At 38.6% G+C, this 20,722-nt stretch overlaps 1 protein-coding gene across 14 annotated transcripts in view; it reads right to left on the bottom strand.

The window, feature by feature from the left end:
• Positions 1-8,975: 8,975 nt before the first annotated feature.
• Positions 8,976-20,722, bottom strand: part of PPIP5K2 (diphosphoinositol pentakisphosphate kinase 2) — an 83,810-nt gene continuing 72,063 nt past the window's right edge. For 13 of the 14 annotated variants that reach the window (XM_069590238.1, XM_069590240.1, XM_069590244.1 and 10 more), the window contains 3 exons: positions 18,072-18,212; positions 14,954-15,079; positions 8,976-10,682 (listed from right to left, as the gene is read on the bottom strand). In XM_069590238.1, the coding sequence (XP_069446339.1) occupies positions 10,570-10,682; positions 14,954-15,079; positions 18,072-18,212 (380 nt within the window). In that variant the 3' untranslated portion in view covers positions 8,976-10,569. Of the gene's footprint in view, positions 10,683-14,953; positions 15,080-18,071; positions 18,213-19,823; positions 19,884-20,722 lie in introns of all 14 variants that reach the window. The other variant, XM_069590253.1, reaches the window with a different exon arrangement.

Genomic DNA, 20,722 nt, shown 5'->3' with positions numbered 1-20,722 from the left:
CATTTGGTGAAGAAATGACTATTCTCAGATGACTGAGAAAAATATTTGATTAATGATGAGGTTAATGGCCAGATTAATGGGGTTAACCTTCCAAGGATATTTGCATTTTAAACGGGGCTATCTATGTGTTCACAGGGGATTTCATTGAGCTTTCTTAATGTTTTTTTTCCCCCCTCAAAGGATCTCCAAAGTTGACATTTCAGACACTAAATCTAGCAAGTAGGTGATATTTTGAATCGATAAATTTCTTCCAAATTCCCACAACTTACTCTTCACTTATGTAGTAGCCTCTTGGCCAAACCTAGTAAGATGAGGTCACCCAATTCCTAAGGAGTCACTCTAGCTTTTTAGGGATAATTTGGTGTGTCAAAATGAGTTATACCTATTTATAAACAAGTGTTATGATGAAAGGATACCAGGTACTTATATGTGATTGCCACATTGGTCAGAATATAGAAAACAGAAGATAATAAGGAAAGAACTTCCTTATTAGAATCATTGCATCATAAACTGTGAGAGGTCAGGATCTACATGATTGTTTTACAGATTAATCTTATGCATGTTGGTTTCAAGAACCAGTAGTTGATAATTCTCAAAATTATTATTATAAATATTGTAGCATTAACTGTATTAACAGTAAACTCCTCAAAAGAGCATCTGGGGAACAAGACTGAATAGTAATGGGAATTAGTACCACTAACTGTTTTTTGAGTTATGCTATCTAACTAAATAAGGGTTCACAAAAACACTTGTTGACTATGATAAAAGAAGAGGGAGCCAGTGATATTAGAGGGAATAGTTAAGGTATTAAAGTTGAAGGGAAGGTAAAGCAAGTGCATACAAAGTTTTAGAAGAAAGGGCATCAGGCAAGCCCTCTAGATGCAGAGATGAGGAATCTGAGGTTTAGCAAAGTATGGCGCATCACAGTCTCCCAGTCAGCAGCAGACACAGGAGGCCAAACCTGGTCTCCTTTCTCCCAGTCTCTTATTTACTTTTCAGAGCGGTGACTTTGCTTTGTTCCTGAAGAGGCTTTGACAGTGTTGGAAAAAGCCTTCTAACCAGGTGGTTCCACATGCATGTTCCACATGCACAGACTTCATTGCTAACAATGGGATTAAAGCATCTAGCTTTTCGGCACTCTATCCTCTTGCCCAGCCTGTGGAAAGATCACACGAGGGCATTTCAGTCACCGGATTCCAATCTGGACATTTAACATTTCATACAGGATTTCTGAATGGACCCATGCTTTCCTTGAGCTGTGATTCTTTCAATCTTCACATTTTTGAAGTGACTGCATTGCCCACGGGTGGAGCAGACACTGTTTTCTTCCAACATGGGTACTACTGTGTGGCTTATCCTCTTTGTGGCTTTTCCATCTATTCCATTGGGATGGCATAAGGGACTTTCAAAACGATTTCTTAATGACCAATGAAGAATTGGTAATAGAAAGTTGTGGTGTTATAACATTTGAGACTCTTGGGTCTCATTTATTGTCATGAGTCCTGTGCTAGACATTACAGGACAAACTAGCATTTCGGTGTTTTAATAAAAGTTTTTAATTATTTGGTTTCCAATTTACATCAGCAATAATGCTTTTTAATCAAAGTAGGACCTGTGTTCTTTTATTTTCTGCCTCACCTCTCTTTCACTTTTCCTCATTTGTCCATTCATCTATCTACCTTTATAAAATCACTGAGCTTTCTATTCAGCATTGACTAGCCTATGGGTTTTAAAAGCAGCAAAACACTCAGAAGGCACCGTGTTTTCTTGTTTTCCTTTTACATCTTTCCGTGTGTCAAGCACTCCTGAAGCACCTTACATAGAATGATAAATAGCTCACTTTCCTCATCAAGATACATGCTTATAAGTGCTTGAAAACAGGTATCTAAACTGTACAACCATTACCTCACCAGGGTCATACAACTGTGTCCTTCATACCACACGCGAGATGGATGGATGGGAGGGCAGGCCTGATTAATTACTTTGTGTGTTTTTTTAAACCTGCTTTTAAGAAGGATTGCATTGCCTTATTTTAAATATTTTATTCTTAAAATGGGAAAGATGCCAGAATAACCTTACCTGGGAGTAGCGGTTCGGGAAAGGGGGGTTGTTTATCTGATTGTTACTTGGCAGGCTGCTTCCATAGCAACAAGAGGGTAACCATAAAGGTGTACGAGGAGCTGTCCAGAACATGCTCGACTAAAAAAATGGCGAAATACCCTGAAAACAGGCCTGCTCAACATTTGTTTGGACTACATACAACTCTCCTACAACAAAAGAATGTGAACAAGAATTCAGTTTTCTTCTTCCTTTTACGATTTATGAAATTAGCACTTCATCTGACCCTGCCGACACTGTACTGCAGGCAGGACTGGCATTATCAGCTTCATTGATAAAATATAACTGTGATGAGACGACAAGGGCTTCTCCTCCTCTCCCTCCTCCTCTTCCTTCCTGTTACAGGACAGTAGCAAGAAAAAAATCGATTGTTTGAAAATCAAGAAGGAATCATTTCTCAATTAAAAATTTATCACCAAACATAAAACAGAAACATAAACTGTCTTCAACACAACTAGAAGTTAAGTGTAACCTCAACCACAATAGATGAGAAATGGGTGACATATGCAGTCAAGCTCAAACAGGATGATGCCTGGAGAAGCTTACAGCTCCAGATTTCAAAATCACTAGACCAAAAGACTCCAAAATAGATGGCATAACGGGAGAGGTAAAAAGCCAGTTCCTTGTCTGAAAAAAATGCAAGTGGGCTGAGTGCCAGCAGGAGGGGATTTTCTGAATACTACCTGGTACCACAGATAAACGGGAATGGCAAAGCCAAAGGAGGAAATACAGACACGCCACGTATGTACAATCAGCAGTGAGTGGATGAGTCAGAAGGGAGGAAAGATTCTGAGGTGAGGAGCTCTGCAGTTGCCAATCCCTGTTGGCTGGAGAGAGAAAAAGGCTCAAATAGCTTCTCAGACCCACAGTCCTGTCCTAAGGAGCTTCACTGTAACCCAGGAAGAACTATTAATCCAAAATGGTGCCCTATCCACCATATGAATTAATACTGAATAGATGAGTCAGAACGAAACTGACCTCATTTAAAGAGTAACTGATGAGAATAACGTTGCATGGTGCTCATGTAAACACTCCAAGAAAAGGAACAGGAGATAAAAGCAGATAAAATCATTCAACAGAGAAAATAAATTCACTGTGCATACAAAATATGGGACCAAACATACCATCAAACATCAAAAAATTTAGGGAAAAGTTCACCCAGATATCCAGGTGATCAGAAACTAGCTGGCAAAACCACCAAAGGAGATGCAATGTAAGTTCAGAAAAAAAAGAGAAAAAAACAAAGACATTCCAGAAATAAGGTCCCACCAGAAGGAATACAGACTGAGAGCTAAACTAAGAGAAGGCAGAGAGAACATAAACGGAAATGTTTTATCTTGATTAACCAGGGGTTTCAAAATACAGCATGTAAGTTGATAAACATGTAACAAGGCATGAAGAATATTTATCAAGTTAAACACAGGAAGAACCAAGTAAATCAGCCAACACTGTGCAGTGGAGAAAAGGTAGCAGGAAGTATACTGATGGGACACTGCTCATAGCAGGGGGTCAATGGCACCTAAAAAGCGTGTAATTCAAAGCTGTAGCTAAAAAGAAAACTACTAGTGGAACCAAAGAAACCACAGCAAAGGTGGATAATATAATTGATGGTGCACAGGGTATATCGATTACTTATTCATTACCCATCCCCTCACCTCTCCTTCCTATCAGAACCCTAACTGTGTTCATAGATCCATCCCTCCTTCCTGCTGTCATGGGCCCTAGGACATTATTTCTTAACTGAAGGTGCTTCTGCTCCTCCGGGGGACATCTGATATCGTCTGGAGAGGTTTTTGACTCCCACAAAGAGGTACTCCTGGCATTCAGGGTAGAGGCCAGGATGAGGTGACTTGCTCCAGGCCAAGTCCTATGTGTGATCTTTCAGACCTTATCGCAGGCCACTACAAAGGCTTTGCCTGGCAGGATTCATGGGGAAAGGCTGCCCTTCCCACACAGTTCCCCAAAGGAATGACAGTCAGGACCCTCTGGGCCTGTATGGTCAGAGGTGTATCTGTATTCCTAGCCCAGACACCTTCATTCCCAGGCCTCCTCAGGAGACCTTGCCTGAGGCACATTTTAGGTCTCTCCACTGAGACCCCCTCAAAGGGCGGCCTTGACCAAGACACTTTTCTCCACGTCAACTCACTTTTCTGACTCCTAGCCTTTCCTCTGGTCCCCTTGGTGCACAAAGTGGCAGGAACCTTTTGCTCCAGGCTCTCAGCAGTTTCCTCCACCTGTGCCACCGTCATTTGGCTGGCCCTCGCGCAAAGCCACCCTACAGCGAGTGGGGGTCTAGAACAGTGAGGCGCAAGCTCTACTGCCCTATTTTCCTTTTTGGCCTCTCAGTTATCACGCTAAACAAATAGACTTGTTACTTTCATTTTGGCTTACTGTCTCACTTTTGCAGCTTGGCACAAGCTGCAAAACATCCTACAATGCACGTTAACTGCCTCCCAAAGTGAATTACGTGCTCCAAAATATCAGTGGTGCTGAGGCTTTGGGGGGAACGTGACCCCATCACCAGCTCTAGGGTCAGAGAATTCTCCTGGTGACTGTTATTTATGCAGAAAGTGGACAGATGACCAAAGAAGTCAGCTCAATCCCACTCAAGTAGAAGACTTACAGTTCCACGGCTGAAGGAGACTTTTCCTGTTTCTGTTGTGCTGGACACGAACACGGCAACATGCAGCCAGCTTGTGAACATGAGGGAAAACAACTCTGGGGTAAAGTTTACTCGGAGGAGACCAGGAGGGAACCTGGGCCTGTGATGACAGGCCTGATAGAACTGTGGCTGGAACTCACCAACTTTGTACCTTCAGAAATGTTTAAAACAAATTTCCTTAGAACTTCAGTTCAGTTCAGTTGTTCAGTTGTGCTCGACTTTTTGCGACCCCATGAATCACGGGACGCCAGGCCTCCCTGTCCATCACCAACTCCCGGAGTTCACTCAAACTCATGTCCATCGAGTCGGTGATGCCATCCAGCCATCTCATCTCTGTCGTCCCCTTCTCCTCCTGCCCCCAATCCCTCCCAGCATCAGAGTCTTTTCCAATGAGTCAGCTCTTCGCATGAGGTGGCCAAAGTAATGGAGTTTCAGCTTTAGCATCATTCCTTCCAAAGAACACCCAGGACTGATCTGCTTTAGAATGGACTGGTTGGATCTCCTTGCAGTCCAAGGGACTCTCAAGAGTCTTCTCCAACACCACACTTCAAAAGCATCAATTCTTTGGCACTCAGCTTTCTTCACAGTCCAACTCTCACATCTATACATGACTACTGGGAAAACCACAGCCTTGACTAGAAACAGACCTTAGTTGGCAAAGTAATGTCTCTGCTTTTGAATATGCTATCTAGGTTGGTCATAACTTTCCTTCCAAGGAGTAAGCGTCTTTTAATTTCATGGCTGCAATCACCATCTGCAGTGATTTTGGAGCCCAGAAAAATAAAGTCACTGACACTGTTTCCACTGTTTCTTTGCAATGAAAAGTAACCCTCTACAAAAAGATAAACTAAGCAATAATATGAGAAAGCATAACTTAAGAGCAAAGATATACTACATATAAATACATACACCTAGACTATTCGAATGAATGAAATAAGATACTAAAATAGAATCACAAAGCAAAATCTACTACATAGTACTGTACATTAAAATAAAATCCCTAAATCAATCAACACAATATAAAAAATAAAATGATAATAAAGGTGTATGAGGCAAATGCAAGCCAAAATAAAACAGGTCATAATCGTAATATCTGGAATTTCAAAAGCATCCAATGAGGAAAAAAAATAATATAAAAATATAAAGGTAAAGGTAAAACTTACAATGGAAAGTTGAAAACTGTGAGTTCATAAGCAACATATTATACAGAAAACATAGCCACATATGGTACAGAAAAAAAGTAAAAAACCAAAGAAAATAAAAGGAGAACTTGACAATAACCTGTAAGTGGAATGTTTAACTTACCTCTCTCTCAAATCATGACTAAGCATATGGACCAAAAAGGCTATAGAAAATCGAAGTACCTTTAATCCCAATACAATTCATATATAGTATAAAATACATACATTTTATATAGCCCTCCATTCTCTGAAGTGTCTAGACCTTCCACAAAAACTGATCTATATAAAGAAAACTTGACATGGCAATAATTTGATACCCAGGACTCCATACAAAGGGACAGCAGTTTATTCTTAGACTCCTGATCACAAGGGACTCCAGGAGCATGAAAATTGTTCCCATGGGCAAGAATGCTGCTGTTTGTGATAAGAGCAGGTACAAAGAAAGAGAATTAGAGACGGGCCAGAGAGGGCATTGCTGGGCCCTCACAGAAGTCACCCCAACCTGACCAAGAATGACACAGCAGCCCTCACTCTCCAAATAAGGCAAGGGTAAACTGACAAAAAACGCACAAATGATCTATGCAAGGCAAACTGCGATGAGCGCAAAAGACAGAACTTTGTACCCAAGTGCATTACACAAGACAAAACAGTAAATTCTTTGTTCAAACTGGCGTGGAATTAAATTGTGGAAGTGTAAGCAAGAGAGTTCCAGAAAAACATCTATTTCTGCTTCATTGACTATGCCAAAGCCTTTGACTGTGTGGATCACAATAAACTATGGAAAATTCTGAAAGAGATGGGAATACCAGACCACCTAACCTGCCTCTTGAGAAATCTGTATGCAGGTCAGGAAGCAACAGTTACAACTGGACATGGAACAACAGACTGGTTCCAAATAGGAAAAGGAGTACGTCAAGGCTGTATATTGTCACCCTGCTTATTTAACTTCTATGCAGAGTACATCATGAGAAACGCTGGACTGGAAGAAACACAAGCTGGAATCAAGATTGCCAGGAGAAATATCAATAACCTCAGATACGCAGATGACACCACCTTTATGGCAGAAAGTGAAGAACTCAAAAGCCTCTTGATGAAAGTGAAAGAGGAGAGTGAAAAAGTTGGCTTAAAGCTCGACATTCAGAAAACGAAGATCATGGCATCTGGTCCCATCACTTCATGGGAAATAGATGGGGAAACAGTAGAAACAGTGTCAGACTTTATTTTTGGGGGCTCCAAAATCACTGCAGATGGTGACTGCAACCATGAAATTAAAAGACACTTACTCCTTGGAAGAAAAGTTATGACCAACCTAGATAGTATATTCAAAAGCAGAGACATTACTTTGCCGACTAAGGTCCGTCTAGTCAAGGCTATGGTTTTTCCAGTGGTCATGTATGGATGTGAGAGTTGGACTGTGAAGAAGGCTGAGTGCCAAAGAATTGATGCTTTTGATGTTGGGGAAGACTCTTGAGAGTCCCTTGGACTGCAAGGAGATCCAACCAGTCCATTCTGAAGATCAGCCCTGGGATTTCTTTGGAAGGAATGATGCTAAGGCTGAAACTCCAGTACTTTGGCCACCTCATGAGAAGAGTTGACTCATTGGAAAAGACTCTGATGCTGGGAGGGATTGGGGGCAGAAGGGGACGGCCGAGGATAAGATGGCTGGATGGCATCACGGACTCGATGGACGTGAGTCTGAGTGAACTCCGGAAGATGGTGATAGACAGGGAGGCCTGGCGTGCTGCGATTCATGGGGTCGCAGAGTTGGACACGACTGAGCGACTGAACTGAACTGAACTGAAGGTAGATCAGTCAGCAGAACCTGGAGAAAAATCTGGGTGACTTGAATTAAAAAGAAAAAAAACGACTTCCTTTGTCTAGTTTTAACAAGACAGTTCTTGAAGAACTGTCACTTCACTTTTCTCTCATGATGCCATCTGCTGCCCTCACGCTCGAGGTACATGTATGAAAAGTATAAAGTCACACGTTCTCTGTCCTCTGTCTGTCCACCATGCTCTCCTGCTGCCTCCATTTGCTGCTCAAAGGAAACAGGATATAAAGTGTTCAGCACACTTCTTCCCCATAACCCGAGACTGTACAATACACCTAGAACATTTGCTGGTTGTTAAGAATGGACTCCGAGAACACCCCCAGAACGTTTGCTGGTTGTTAAGAATGGACTCCGAGAACACCCCAGAACGTTTGCTGGTTGTTAAGAATGGACTCCGAGAACATCCCAGAACGTTTGCTGGTTGTTAAGAATGGACTCCGAGACCACCACAGAACGTTTGCTGGTTGTTAAGAATGGACTCCGAGAATACCCCAGAACGTTTGCTGGTTGCTAAAGAGCGGCACGCAAGAACTCATTAGAACCACAGCAGCAGGACATGCTGGCTCTGGACTTCAAGGGCAAAAATTGAGTCTGGGTTCACACACAGGGTTTTTAAGGGTGAAAAGATTGAATAACGCACTATGGAGACTAACATGCCAGGATAAAGTGACAGTACCTCAGGCTGCGCCTTCCCATCTCTTTGCTGGTTGGTTGGAGGATTAGGCTGTGAGAAGAAATATTTTCTAGTATTTAAAACAAACAAAAAGCACACTTTACAGGGAGAGAAACAGTGAGAAACAGATGCTTCAATCAAACTTCCACTGAATGGTGATTAACTATAATTTCTTGCTCTGATATAGAGACTTTTTGTTTGTTTTGGAAAATGAAGCTAAGATCCTTGTAAATAAAACTGTCCTGCTTATACAGCAGTGTTACCAAGTTCGGTGACTTCAGTGAAATCCTAGTTCCCGTGTAACCATGGGAAAACGTGACTTGTACTGAACTTCCTAGTTAATTTCTAGGGAAGATATTGCAACAGCTATGGCTAATACTATGAAATTTTATCTAAGATGAGCACTGTTGAATATTAAAACAGTTTCCTTCATTCTTTCTACTCTGAAAGCTAAAAGTAAAGGGACAAAGAAAAGAATAAAAAAAATAATTTGCCATTTAAGTCATCCTCTGATTCCAGAAATAAAATATTTTAATTCAATTCCACTGAAAAAATAAAAGCAGTTTCTTTACTCCGACCATGAGCACATTAACCACATTTTCACGTACAGAAAGCTTAGGTACATTCAACTGTTTACAAAACATGTCTCCATAATACATTTACATTCATGTGAAGTACTGACATACTAACTTATATAATTGTACATATTTGTGACTTTTGCATCTGGTACCTTTTAAAATGAACCTGTAATATGCTTAATTTCTAAAAGTCAGTTCATATATGATGATTTAAGGTTAGAAGAGTTTCTACGAAGAATTTTAATAGAGGCATTCATGTAAGAATTCAATAATTTTTCTAAACCTAAGTCTCAAACTAAAGCTTTAGCAACTTAAGTTACCTGACTAGCAATGGATGAATTCTTATCAAGATGTACTGTTTGGTTTATAGTTTAAGTCATTTCAACTGGTTTATAATTATTTGCACATCAGGGGAAAATAAGCACCAAGGATAATAAATATTTTTCACATCATAGATGAAATCACAATACAATAATCTTAATGTCCCTCCAAAACCTAATAATTTAAAACAAGCATTTATTTCAAATGCTCAATCTTTAAATTATCTTAGTGAGATCAACTGATATTCTAAAGATACGAATGGAAATGGTAAAAATAGGTGCCACAAATAATATCTACTGACAGTGGAATTCAGATATTTTCCTTACACTGATGAGGTTCATTTTGGAACTCAGTTTTTCAGATCTAAAAAGAATTCTGAAAATAACTAACACTTATAAACTTGTCAACTTTACCTCTTAAAAAGAAACTCTAAAGATGTCTTTCTTGTCAATATATGAAGCAAAAATTTTCCTGATGATCAAAAGCACCTTATGTAAAGAAATATATAAAGAAAATATTTTCTACAAGTTAATGTACAAATTTATGTGCATAAAGGTATAGTTATCCCAGATGCACATATTTTAAATAAAACACAATAAAAAATTCAAAGCACAGATTGAAAAAATAACCCATATGCCAATACTCCAGTTATTAAATATTGCAGCATATATGTAATTATAACAACTGGGAGAAGAAAGTTTCTACTTTAAACTGTGGTCAGTGAAATTTCTTTGGAAATATGCTTTTTAAGAAGTCTCCAGTATAGCCATCAGATTTCAAGCTACAGGATTTTACAGCCAAGATGCAACCCCATGAAAATGAAAATGTACAGACACCACCTCACAGACTCTTCAGTAACCATCACCACTGTGTGACATGGGTAGGCTTTCACGTTCTTTTTCTTTACTACAGGCACATGGCAAATATCACAATAACAACAGACCTTTATCACCGTAGGTTTTGCTACTCATAAGATGCTAATAAACATTGTTTTTAAACATTTCCAGATCATGACAAAAATTCTTTACCTGAATATATACAAAGAATTCTCTTGATTTAATCTATCTTTAAATGAATACAGAGATGTACAAGGAGACACAAATTAATTGCTTTGATATCTTTCAGTCAAGGTTTATTACATGCCTTTTTTTTTCCTACTGAACACATGATTTTTACAAGGAGTTCCAGCTTCTGCTTAGACGATTTCATTTTTTTTTCGAAGTATTTTTTTTGTGTTCATGCATTTCTGTTTTGCTAGTCATACCCTTTTTCCGCGATGAGGTATTAGGAACAGCTGTATTAGAAGGTCCGCTGGGAGCTATACAAAAAAAAAAAAGAAAAATTACGGCTTAGATTTTCACAAGCAATCCAAGTTCAAACAATAAAAAACAATCAACAAAAGATCAAATAACACAAACTTCTCTTTTTCCCTACATTCTTCCTGGGAAACTAATTTCTTTGTGACCCCATGGACTGCAGCCCACCAGGCTCCTCTGTCCGTGGGATTCTCTAGGCAAGAACACTGGAGTGGGTTGCCATGCCCTCCTTCAGGGGATCTTCCTGACCCAGGGAATGAACTCGCGTCTCTGACGTCTCCTGCATTGGCAGGTGGGTCCTTTACAACCAGCACCACCTAGGAAGCCACAACGACTTTGCTGCTGCTGCTGCTAAGTCGCTTCAGTCGTGTCTGATGACTATGCTAACAGTCTTCAAATTTCTACTTCTGGCCCAGGTCTTCTCCCTCCTCAAGATCTGTATATTCTACTAGAAACCTCTATAGAGATATTGGATAGCAAATATAAACATGTTTAAAACTGAACTCATCAAGTTCCCTAGGAATATCTATTTTCTTTGGTATTACCTATCTTCAGTTCAGTTCAGTCACTCAGTCGTGTCCGACTCTTTGCGACCCCATGAATCGCAGCAAGCCAGGCCTCCCTGTCCATCACCATCTCCCGGAGTTCACTCAGACTCACGTCCACTGAGGCAGTGATGCCATCCAGCCATCTCATCCTCTGTCGTCCCCTTCTCTTCCTGCTCCCAATCCCTCCCGGCATCAGAGTCTTTTCCAATGAGTCAACTCTTGAGATGAGGTGGCCAAAGTATTGGAGTTTCAGCTTCATCATCATTCCCTCCAAAGAAATCCCAGGGCTGAGCTCCTTCAGAATGGACTGGGTGGATCTCCTTGCAGTCCAAGGGACTCTCAAGAGTCTTCCCCAACACCACAGTTCAAAAGCATCAATTCTTCAGTGCACAGCCTTATTCACAGTCCAACTCTCACATCCATACATGACTATTGGAAAAACCATAGCCTTGATTAGAAAGAACTTTGTTGGCAAAGTAATGTCTCTGCTTTTGAATATACTATCTAGGTTGGTCATAACTTTTCTTCTAAGGAGTAAGTGTCTTTTAATTTCATGGCTGCAGTCACCATCTGCAGTGATTTTGGAGCCCCCAAAAATAAAGTCTGACACTGTTTCCACCGTTTCCCCATCTATTTCCCATGAAGTGATGGGACCAGATGCCATGATCTTCATTTTCTGAATGTTGAGCTTTAAGCCGACTTCTTCACGCTCCTCTTTCACTTTCATCAAGAGGCTTTTGAGTTCCTCTTCACTTTCTGCCATAAGGATGGTGTCATCTGCACATCTGAGGTTATTGATATTTCTCCTGGCAATCTTGATTCCAGCTTGTGTTTCTTCCAGTCCAGCGTTTCTCATGATGTACTCTGCATGGAAGTTAAATAAGCAGGGTGACAATATACAGCCTTGACGTACTCCTTTTCCTATTTGGAACCAGTCTGTTGTTCCATGTCCAGTTGTAACTGTTGCTTCCTGACCTGCATACAGATTTCTCAAGAGGCAGGTTAGGTGGTCTGGTATTCCTATCTCTTTCAGAATTTCCACAGTTTATTGTGATCCACACAGTCAAAGGCTTTGGCATAGTCAATAAAGCAGAATTAGATGTTTTTCTGGAACTCTCTTGCTTTTCTGATGATCTAGCGGATGTTGGCAATTTGATCTCTGGTTCCTCTGCCTGTTCTACTTATCACTGTCTAAAAAGCTAAAAGATTAGAAAACTAGAAACATTCTTGACTCAGGAATCATCCTTTTATATCCAAACCAACCTCAAGCCCCAGTGAGTTATCAAAAAATTATTCTAAGCCAAGTTACACTTCTGTATGGATGGGTAAGCTACTGCAGATGAATCTTCCTGAAAAAAAATTATCTGAAGACACTGAAGAGGGAACAAAAGCAGAGATATACTAGAAAAGAATCAATACTTGGAAGAAGTGAACAACATGGAATTAGTTTCCCTGTCCTTTTTAAAAGAAAAAAAAAACAGCTTTGGCTTAAGGATAGGGTCCAGTGTGCACCATGTAGAATGCCTAAAACTGCAACATAAAACTCAGTCTTTCCAGTATGAAGCACCAGAAGACAAGTACTGAGGCAAAAACAATGGCTGGAAAGCCAGGTAGGAAATTCCAATTCTTTGTGTAAACACTGATCCAATGTATGAGTTCAGCAGAATAAGCTTTAAAGAAATCCAGTTCAGATTAAAGCCAGTGAAGTGAAATGTGAGCTGTCAGTTACGTCATAGGATTGCAATCTAAGTTCAGCCAAGGTTAATACTTTGCTTTAAAAAAAAACCCCAAACAACCCAACACTCTTTGTAGGAACATAAGAGATACAACAGTCAAGAGCTGATCTAGAATACAATCCAAAATTACTCAATATATGAAAAACATGAAAAAAACATTCCTTCTTGGGAATGGTTAAGTTCATAAGAGATCAATCCTGAGAACAGCCTGACTAATAGACAGGAATTTTAAAGCAACTATTTCAACTACACTCAAGAACAAAGGAAAATATTTGTATAATGAATAAAAATACAGGAAATCTCCGAAGGAAAAAACTATCAAGAATCAAAACAAATGCCTAAAACTAAAGAATAAATACCTGAAATAAAAATTACTGGATGGTTTAACAGCAGAATGCAGATGACAAGTAAAAGTGATTATCAACCAGGATTTTATCACCAAAAAAAAAAAGTCCAAAGCATGCCACAGTCAAACTTCTGAGACCCAAAGATAGAGCAAAAACCTGAAAGTTGGCAGAGAAAAGAAATCCATTAACCCATTGCATCAGTTCAGTTCAGTCGCTCAGTCGTGTCCAACTCTTTATGACCCCATGAATTGAAGCACGCTAGGCCTCCCTGTCCATCACCAACTCCCGGAGTTCACTCAGACTCATGTCCATCGAGTCGGTGATGCCATCCAGCCATCTCATCCTCGGTCATCCCCTTCTCCTCCTGCCCACAATGCCTCCCAGCATCAGAGTCTTTTCCAATGAGTCAACTCTTCGCATGAAGTGGCCAAAGTACTGGAGTTTCAGCTTTAGCATCATTCCTTCCAAAGAAATCCCAGGGCTGATCTCCTTCAGAGTGGACTGGGTGGATCTCCTTGCAGTCCAAGGGACTCTCAAGAGTCTTCCCCAACACCACAGTTCAAAAGCATCAATTCTTCGGCGCACAGCCTTATTCACAGTCCAACTCTCACATCCATACATGACTATTGGAAAAATCATAGCCTGACTAGACGGACCTTAGTTGGCAAAGTAATGTCTCTGCTTTTGAATATGCTATCTAGGTTGGTCATAACTTTTCTTCCGAGGAGTAAGCGTCTTTTAATTTCATGAATGCAATCACCATCTGTAGTGATTTTGGAGTCCCCAAAAATAAAGTCTGACACTGTTTCCCCATCTATTTCCCATGAAGTGATGGGACCAGATGCCATGATCTTCATTTTCTGAATGTTGAGCTTTAAGCCGACTTTTTCACTCTCCTCTTTCACTTTCATCAAGAGGCTTTTGAGTTCCTCTTCACTTTCTGCCATAAGGATGGTGTCATCTGCACATCTGAGGTTATTGATATTTCTCCTGGCAATCTTGATTCCAGCTTGTGTTTCTTCCAGTCCAGCGTTTCTCATGATATACTCGCATATAAGTTAAATAAGCAGGGTGACAATATACAGCCTTGACGTACTCCTTTTCCTATTTGGAACCAGTCTGTTGTTCCATGTCCAGTTGTAACTGTTGCTTCCTGACCTGCATACAGATTTCTCAAGAGGCAGCATACATAAGAACAAGTCTTCAAATTAACAAGGACTTCTCCTCAGAAACAAGGGGAATGAGAAAAAAGTGGAACAAGATCCTTAAAATGCTGAAAGAAAAAACTTTAGAGATTCTCTGTCCAGCAAAACTACCTTTCAAGAATGAAGGTAAAATAAAGATTATTTTCAGATATAGTAACAAATAAGAAGTATAAGAAACAGTAAAAAGATTCAGGTAGAATCCTGGCTGAACAGAAAAGCAAGAGAAGAAAGTCCATAAAGCAGTTTAGAAAACTGTATCAAATATATTTTAACATACGTCAGGGGAGGGGGGATAATTAACAAAAGAAAAAACACCTCAAACATATCAATAGGCTACAGTAACAGATTTCCTAGACTGTAATCATCCTACTTAAAAACAGATTTTTATACCTACAAAGCAAGCTATTACTACTCCTCAATTCACACACACGCCTAACCTGGTTTGCTGCTTGCTTTAGTACTCTTGATGCTAGCTGGTGGTGTTGGGAGGATCTTTGCAGGTGTATATGTATTTAAAGATACTTTTCTTCTCATTATTGGACTGGAACGTGAAGTTAAAGAGGCTGAAAAAGAAAAATCAAACGAGGTAATTCAATAATTTTCTGAAGCAAGTCTATCAAATTTAAACTAATCAGATTATGAATAATTGAGTCAGACTGTCTTCCTATTAACATAGTACCCAGATGAGATTTATTTTCATGCAAGAAAATGTTAAAGATTCTTTCTTCTTTCTAATTAAGGTGGGGAGATTGAGCAGCGTGAAAAGAACAAGTAGGTACAATTCTTAAGTATGAAGACCTCTGGAATAGGCTGCAGTAGGGGGTGCTACTGGCATGAGCTTTTGGGATCCCAAACAAATGATGGTGGAGGTAACAAAAGGCAGATTTGTCAATTTTTGCAAGTTTGGAAGAGGGCCTGATAGCAGTAAAGACTGTGTCTCTGAAAAATCAGTATGTGGAACAGACGTGGCAAATGCGCCTACAGTGGTTGATAACTATGCAGAATGAATATAAAGTTCACACTGGCAGAATATCAAAGTAGCCACTAGTGAAATAATATATATGTGACAATGGACAGGAGTCTGAGTGAAATCCGGGAGTTGGCGATGAACAGGGAGGCCTGGCATGCTGCAGTTTATGGGGTTGCAGAGAGTCGGACACGACTGAGTGACTGAACTGAACTGATTCAAAAAGGTGCTTAAAACATCTCATAAAGCAGCACATCATTACTTAGCTTTTTTCTGCTTACATCTTCTATTATAACTTCCAACCTGTAATTGAACCAATTAGTATTCTGAAATTGAGGGTTAGTGCCTTGGTGTAAGGCAGGACGAATACTGGAGTGGGCTGCTATTTCCCACTCCGGGAGATCTTCCTGACCTAGATACTGAACCCACGTCTCTTGCATCTCCTGCATTCATTCAGATTCTTTACCACTGCGCCACCTGCGAAGCCCTAACTGGCACCCTATTTTCTTTAATATTCAAAGAGAATGAAAAAAGCCACACACTTTAGGAGACCTGGGTTTTAGTCTTGCTTGACCACTAACTGGTTGATTTCCTCAATGGTGTCTCTAAGTTTTTCCATTAATACAGTAAACTTCTCTCAAATGAAATCTTACATAAAATCGATCAAAGCAAGGCCTAATAATTCAGCTTCTTTCTCTTCCTCATGGAACTTCCTAAAGCTCTTGGGAATATAGTCTGAAGACCAATGAACTAAATAAAATCTAAGGTCTATCCAGTTTTATGAACTCCATTAACTGTATTTATTTTCTCATTTAGTTCCCTTAGTAAGTAATGGAATGAAATTTTAAGAGAGCTAGAGGGACTGGGGTACAGCTTGTATCTATGATATAGGGAAGAGTTAATGAGAACTGGAAAAGAAATTTAGTATCTTTCAATCATTAATATATCTCAATAATGCACTCTGAGGAACTGAACTCACTAACCACAGAAATGAAGCCATCATAAAACTACAATGCCACAGTATAAACAAAGATTATTTTTTTGTAAATATCCCACCAAAAGCCTCTTTCCAAAACAGGTGTCATTACTGCTACTTTAGCTTTAAGTCACTGACTGAAGATCTTCTAAATTCAAAACAGTTTTAATGATTACCTTAAACTCTTATTTACTAATTATGGTATTTCTTTAATCTCTATTTTAAGATTATAAATCCCTGCCCCAAGGAAGCATAGAATATAAAGTCAGGTAGAAGAAAAAAATGAGAATTTATTTACTCAGATTCTCTCTTGTGTTCCGAGGAACAGCACTGGCCTTTCTATTAGCTAACAGAGAAAGGAAAAGGAAAAATGTCCTTCAGTTTCCTCACTTCAACTGTACAGCTTGCAGATTATTTCATTTGGATTATTATCAATTCTTAGTATCAGACAAATCATATGCACATTTTAAAATGGAAACCTACTTCTCCAAACCACTTCTAAAGTGAAATATTTTAAAACATTCACACCAAGATACCTTTCCGGTTGAAAGGTGACCTCTGCCACCAGACGTGAAAGAGAAGAGCAAAAATGCAGGGGGCACTATCTGGACAGAATATGCTGAACAGATCTCTGGAGAATCATACAATGTTGTGGCCCAGGAAAGGGAAGAGAGTCACAGCAACACATGACGGTGGCTTTTATCCCAAGATCTACAATTTTATTCTTCGGGAAAACACTTTTACAGTATTCTTCTTACGAAATACTACTTGGTATGTGCTTAGTCTCTGTCATTTCTGACTCTTTGAGACCCCATGGAGAGTAGCCCACTTTTTCAGACATATGACTAAGACTAGTAAGACTCTTAACTCTCAGCAGAGCATCCTCTCCCAAAACGAACGCTTCCTAAACTGGAATTCCAGTGTGTCAAAGTATCCTACAGTGTTGAAAATGACAACAGCCAGCTGACTTCTTACACTTAAAAAGGAAGCCCTGAACACTTCCCAAACTGAAGTCCCTCAGAATAATTCTACACAATATTTAAATGCATTACCAAAATGATTTCTCAACAAACAAGTTTTGGAAAATGTGAGTATGGAGTTTTCCTTATAATAAAGTTTCCAAAACTGGCTTAGCCACAAACCCCTTTACTTTACACAAAGGAATTAACCTCTTCAGAATATTTCCTACAGAACACAATTTGAAGAACTGCTGCCCTAATTTGCTCTCTTCAGTTAAGAGCTCTGAGTCAAAAGTATTGAGTGGATGAACACATGGGCATTAATGCAGACTAATATCCTGTCTTTTAAAAAAAGCTTATTATACAATGACAGTAGAAAATAAGGCTATGATTTTGTATTATATATTGCTGATTTCTACTGCTGGGTCTTAGACTTCTTCCTCCTTTTGGTAAGAGAAAAAATTTGGGGGAAGAGTCAAGACAAGTGGTACACTGCACCTTATACCACAGAATTCCAAACAATGTTCTTGTATACCCCCTTCTCCCCTAAAATTCTACTTACTATCACTACTTGAATTTATATTTACATAATTATTTTATATTCAGATAAAATCTACTGTCTAAAAATCAAATAATAATAATAATTTTCCTACAAGTTTCAGGGGTCTTCCGTGGAACTTCACTTGATGGAGAAGCAATGGAAGCAAGAAATTCATCCACCTGCTTTAAGGACAAGGCATTATGAAGAGTTTCTAGAGGACAAATAGATGGCACCATCGAATACAATTCAAAACCTGAGGGAAAAAAACAAAAACAAAACCAAAACCAATAGTTGGATATTCTAAAATTCATTATTTAAAAAAGAAGATCATTGCTTAGAACTGGACAGTTTAGGTCTTTTCAATCTACCACATGCAAACACACAAGATCTCTGAAGTCATGACACCAGATGCTATGCAGTATGGGGCTGGAACAAGATGTGACAAAGACTTCATTTTAAATATAATCACAAGGTACAGCATGCACACGATTTCATTCTGTATTTGGAAAATCTAAGAGTAATACTTAATAAACCTGGGGAATAATAAAAAACAAACAAACAAAAAATACAGTGTTTTCACGGTTTTTACTTTTTAAAATCAGGTCTATTCGATAGATGAATAAGCTGATGCCATAATGTGTCCCTGATGCTGGAATGCTAAAGGTGACTTCTTGTTGAAAAACAATTAAGTAATTATTTATGAAGAGTGATTTTAAATACTTTTTTAGTCATACCAAGGCCAACAACACCTCTAGTGTGACCCCAAAACAACATGCATTCATTTACGCTGCAATTAAAATTTCAAAACATATTTCACCTACCTTGACTGAATTAACACAATTAATTCTATTGTTGGAAATTGCTAGCTGAGACAAGTCAGGCCAAGTAAAAAGCCATACAAAATACAAATATTTCTGCATTCAACAATGGCACAAATACAAAAATTTCATGAAACAAACCATGCAGGTATGTATCAATACCATCCATGAAACGAAAGCACTTAAATATACAGCTTCTTTAAACAATTAGGACATAGGTTATTTACTTTTTTATAAATATTGCTTATTTACATTTTATCCAACTGAATGGCTTTTAAAATTGCTTTTAGATACAACTAAAATACCAAGTCTTTCTGCATCTAATTTTTTAAGAATTTAAACTAATTCTCTTCCAAAAAGAAATACTTTCAATGTTTAGTTTCTATATAAAGTCTAATATTTTTAACTTAAAAATTAATTAAACTTAAGTTGATTGGAAAACTTTCTGCTTCAATAGAAATGTGCTCATTTTAACACTGACTTATATTTGATTTTGGGAGAAAATACTGACCTAAGAATTGTCTAATTCTTAGTTGGAATAGGGAAACTCTAGTTAAAAGAGAATCTAATTTTTCAATGAAAACAACCAAAGGATTACAAAACTGGTATGTTTGATTTCCAGGGGCAAACCAAAGCATGACAGAACATTACATATACTTAAAACAAAACTATAATACCATAATAGCAGCTAAAGCACCTAAGTTAAGCACTAAAGAAATTAGGCTTGCACAAGTATTACTTTTTTTTTTTTTAATTACAAGATTCATGCAAAAAGGCGCAAACCCTTTCCTTGCATTACATAAAACATTGTGGCTTTTTAAAAAAATCCTTTCCTCAGAATGTTTATTAGTTTTTTGTAAAACTATTTTCCTGCATTTGCTTGTTAAATTTTGTAACAGGCAAATGACAATATAATTGAGTCCCTTTGGACTGTATCCTTTTCCATCTATCTATAGTGAACTTTTTCTTTAATGCACAATGAAAGGGTTAGCGCAGCAATTTAAAAAGCCACCTTGCTGTCATGTTTAGAAACTATAGAAACATACCACTGGAGCCTAGAAACTCCACAGAGGAAACGGACCAGCACCTATAGAGGTGTAGGTGTTCTGCACAGAGGCCCAGAAAATAAGGTAAAGCACTGTCAGAAGATACTTGTTTCACCATGTTCCTTGAACTAAAGATGAAGGGCAGGGGTTAAGTCCATGATATGTGTTAAGATGGAAAAAACATGAAAGTTAAGGAAAATAAAAAGTAAAAGAAAGAGTCAAATGACAATTCATAGGACAGGTAAGACAACACAGCAAAAAAAAAAAGAAAAGAAAATTTGAAAACCCAAGAGAAATAGTCCTAGAGTTGAAAGGGATGCATTTTATAAACATCAAGTCACAATGTGTGGAAAAATCCACATTTTTAAAAAAAAGCCTAAATCAAAAGAATATAAAATTATTTTCTGTTAAACTTAACAAAGGCTTTTCTTTTTAAGCTTCAATAAGCAAATATTTCTCCTATATAAAACTTGCAGTACTGGCACAATAACACATAAGCACTCTGCACAAAAACTACAGTCAGTCTTAAACCTTCAATGCCTCGTCTTCAGAATTTTGCGATTTTTGGTTTTTCCTGTGACTTCAGTTTTCTTCTAAGAAGTTCTTACACATGTTGGTTCTTTAGAAGCTGTAGCTGTATCAAATAAGGATCTTTTTCTTCAAAAAGATGCATATAAACAGATACAATGGAGGAAAAGAACATTTAGCTTTAAGGCTAAATTTTCACTTGTTGAGAACTGGATCTTCATATTCCACTTTCAAGAAGTATTAGTGCAGTTACTTAGGTGTCCTCTTAAAAGGATTCAGAAGGAAGAAAATGACAACAAGCTTGTGTTCAATCCTTGAACTTCATAAAAGTTTTTGAAAAACCTGACTTGAATTTTTGAAAGACTTACTTA

This window comes from Ovis canadensis, chromosome 5 (genome assembly GCF_042477335.2).
Source record: "Ovis canadensis isolate MfBH-ARS-UI-01 breed Bighorn chromosome 5, ARS-UI_OviCan_v2, whole genome shotgun sequence".
In the NCBI taxonomy this organism is placed as follows: Eukaryota; Metazoa; Chordata; class Mammalia; order Artiodactyla; family Bovidae; genus Ovis; species Ovis canadensis.
Note: the sequence above shows the minus strand (reverse complement) of the source record. Positions and strands in the feature narration are given on the sequence as shown.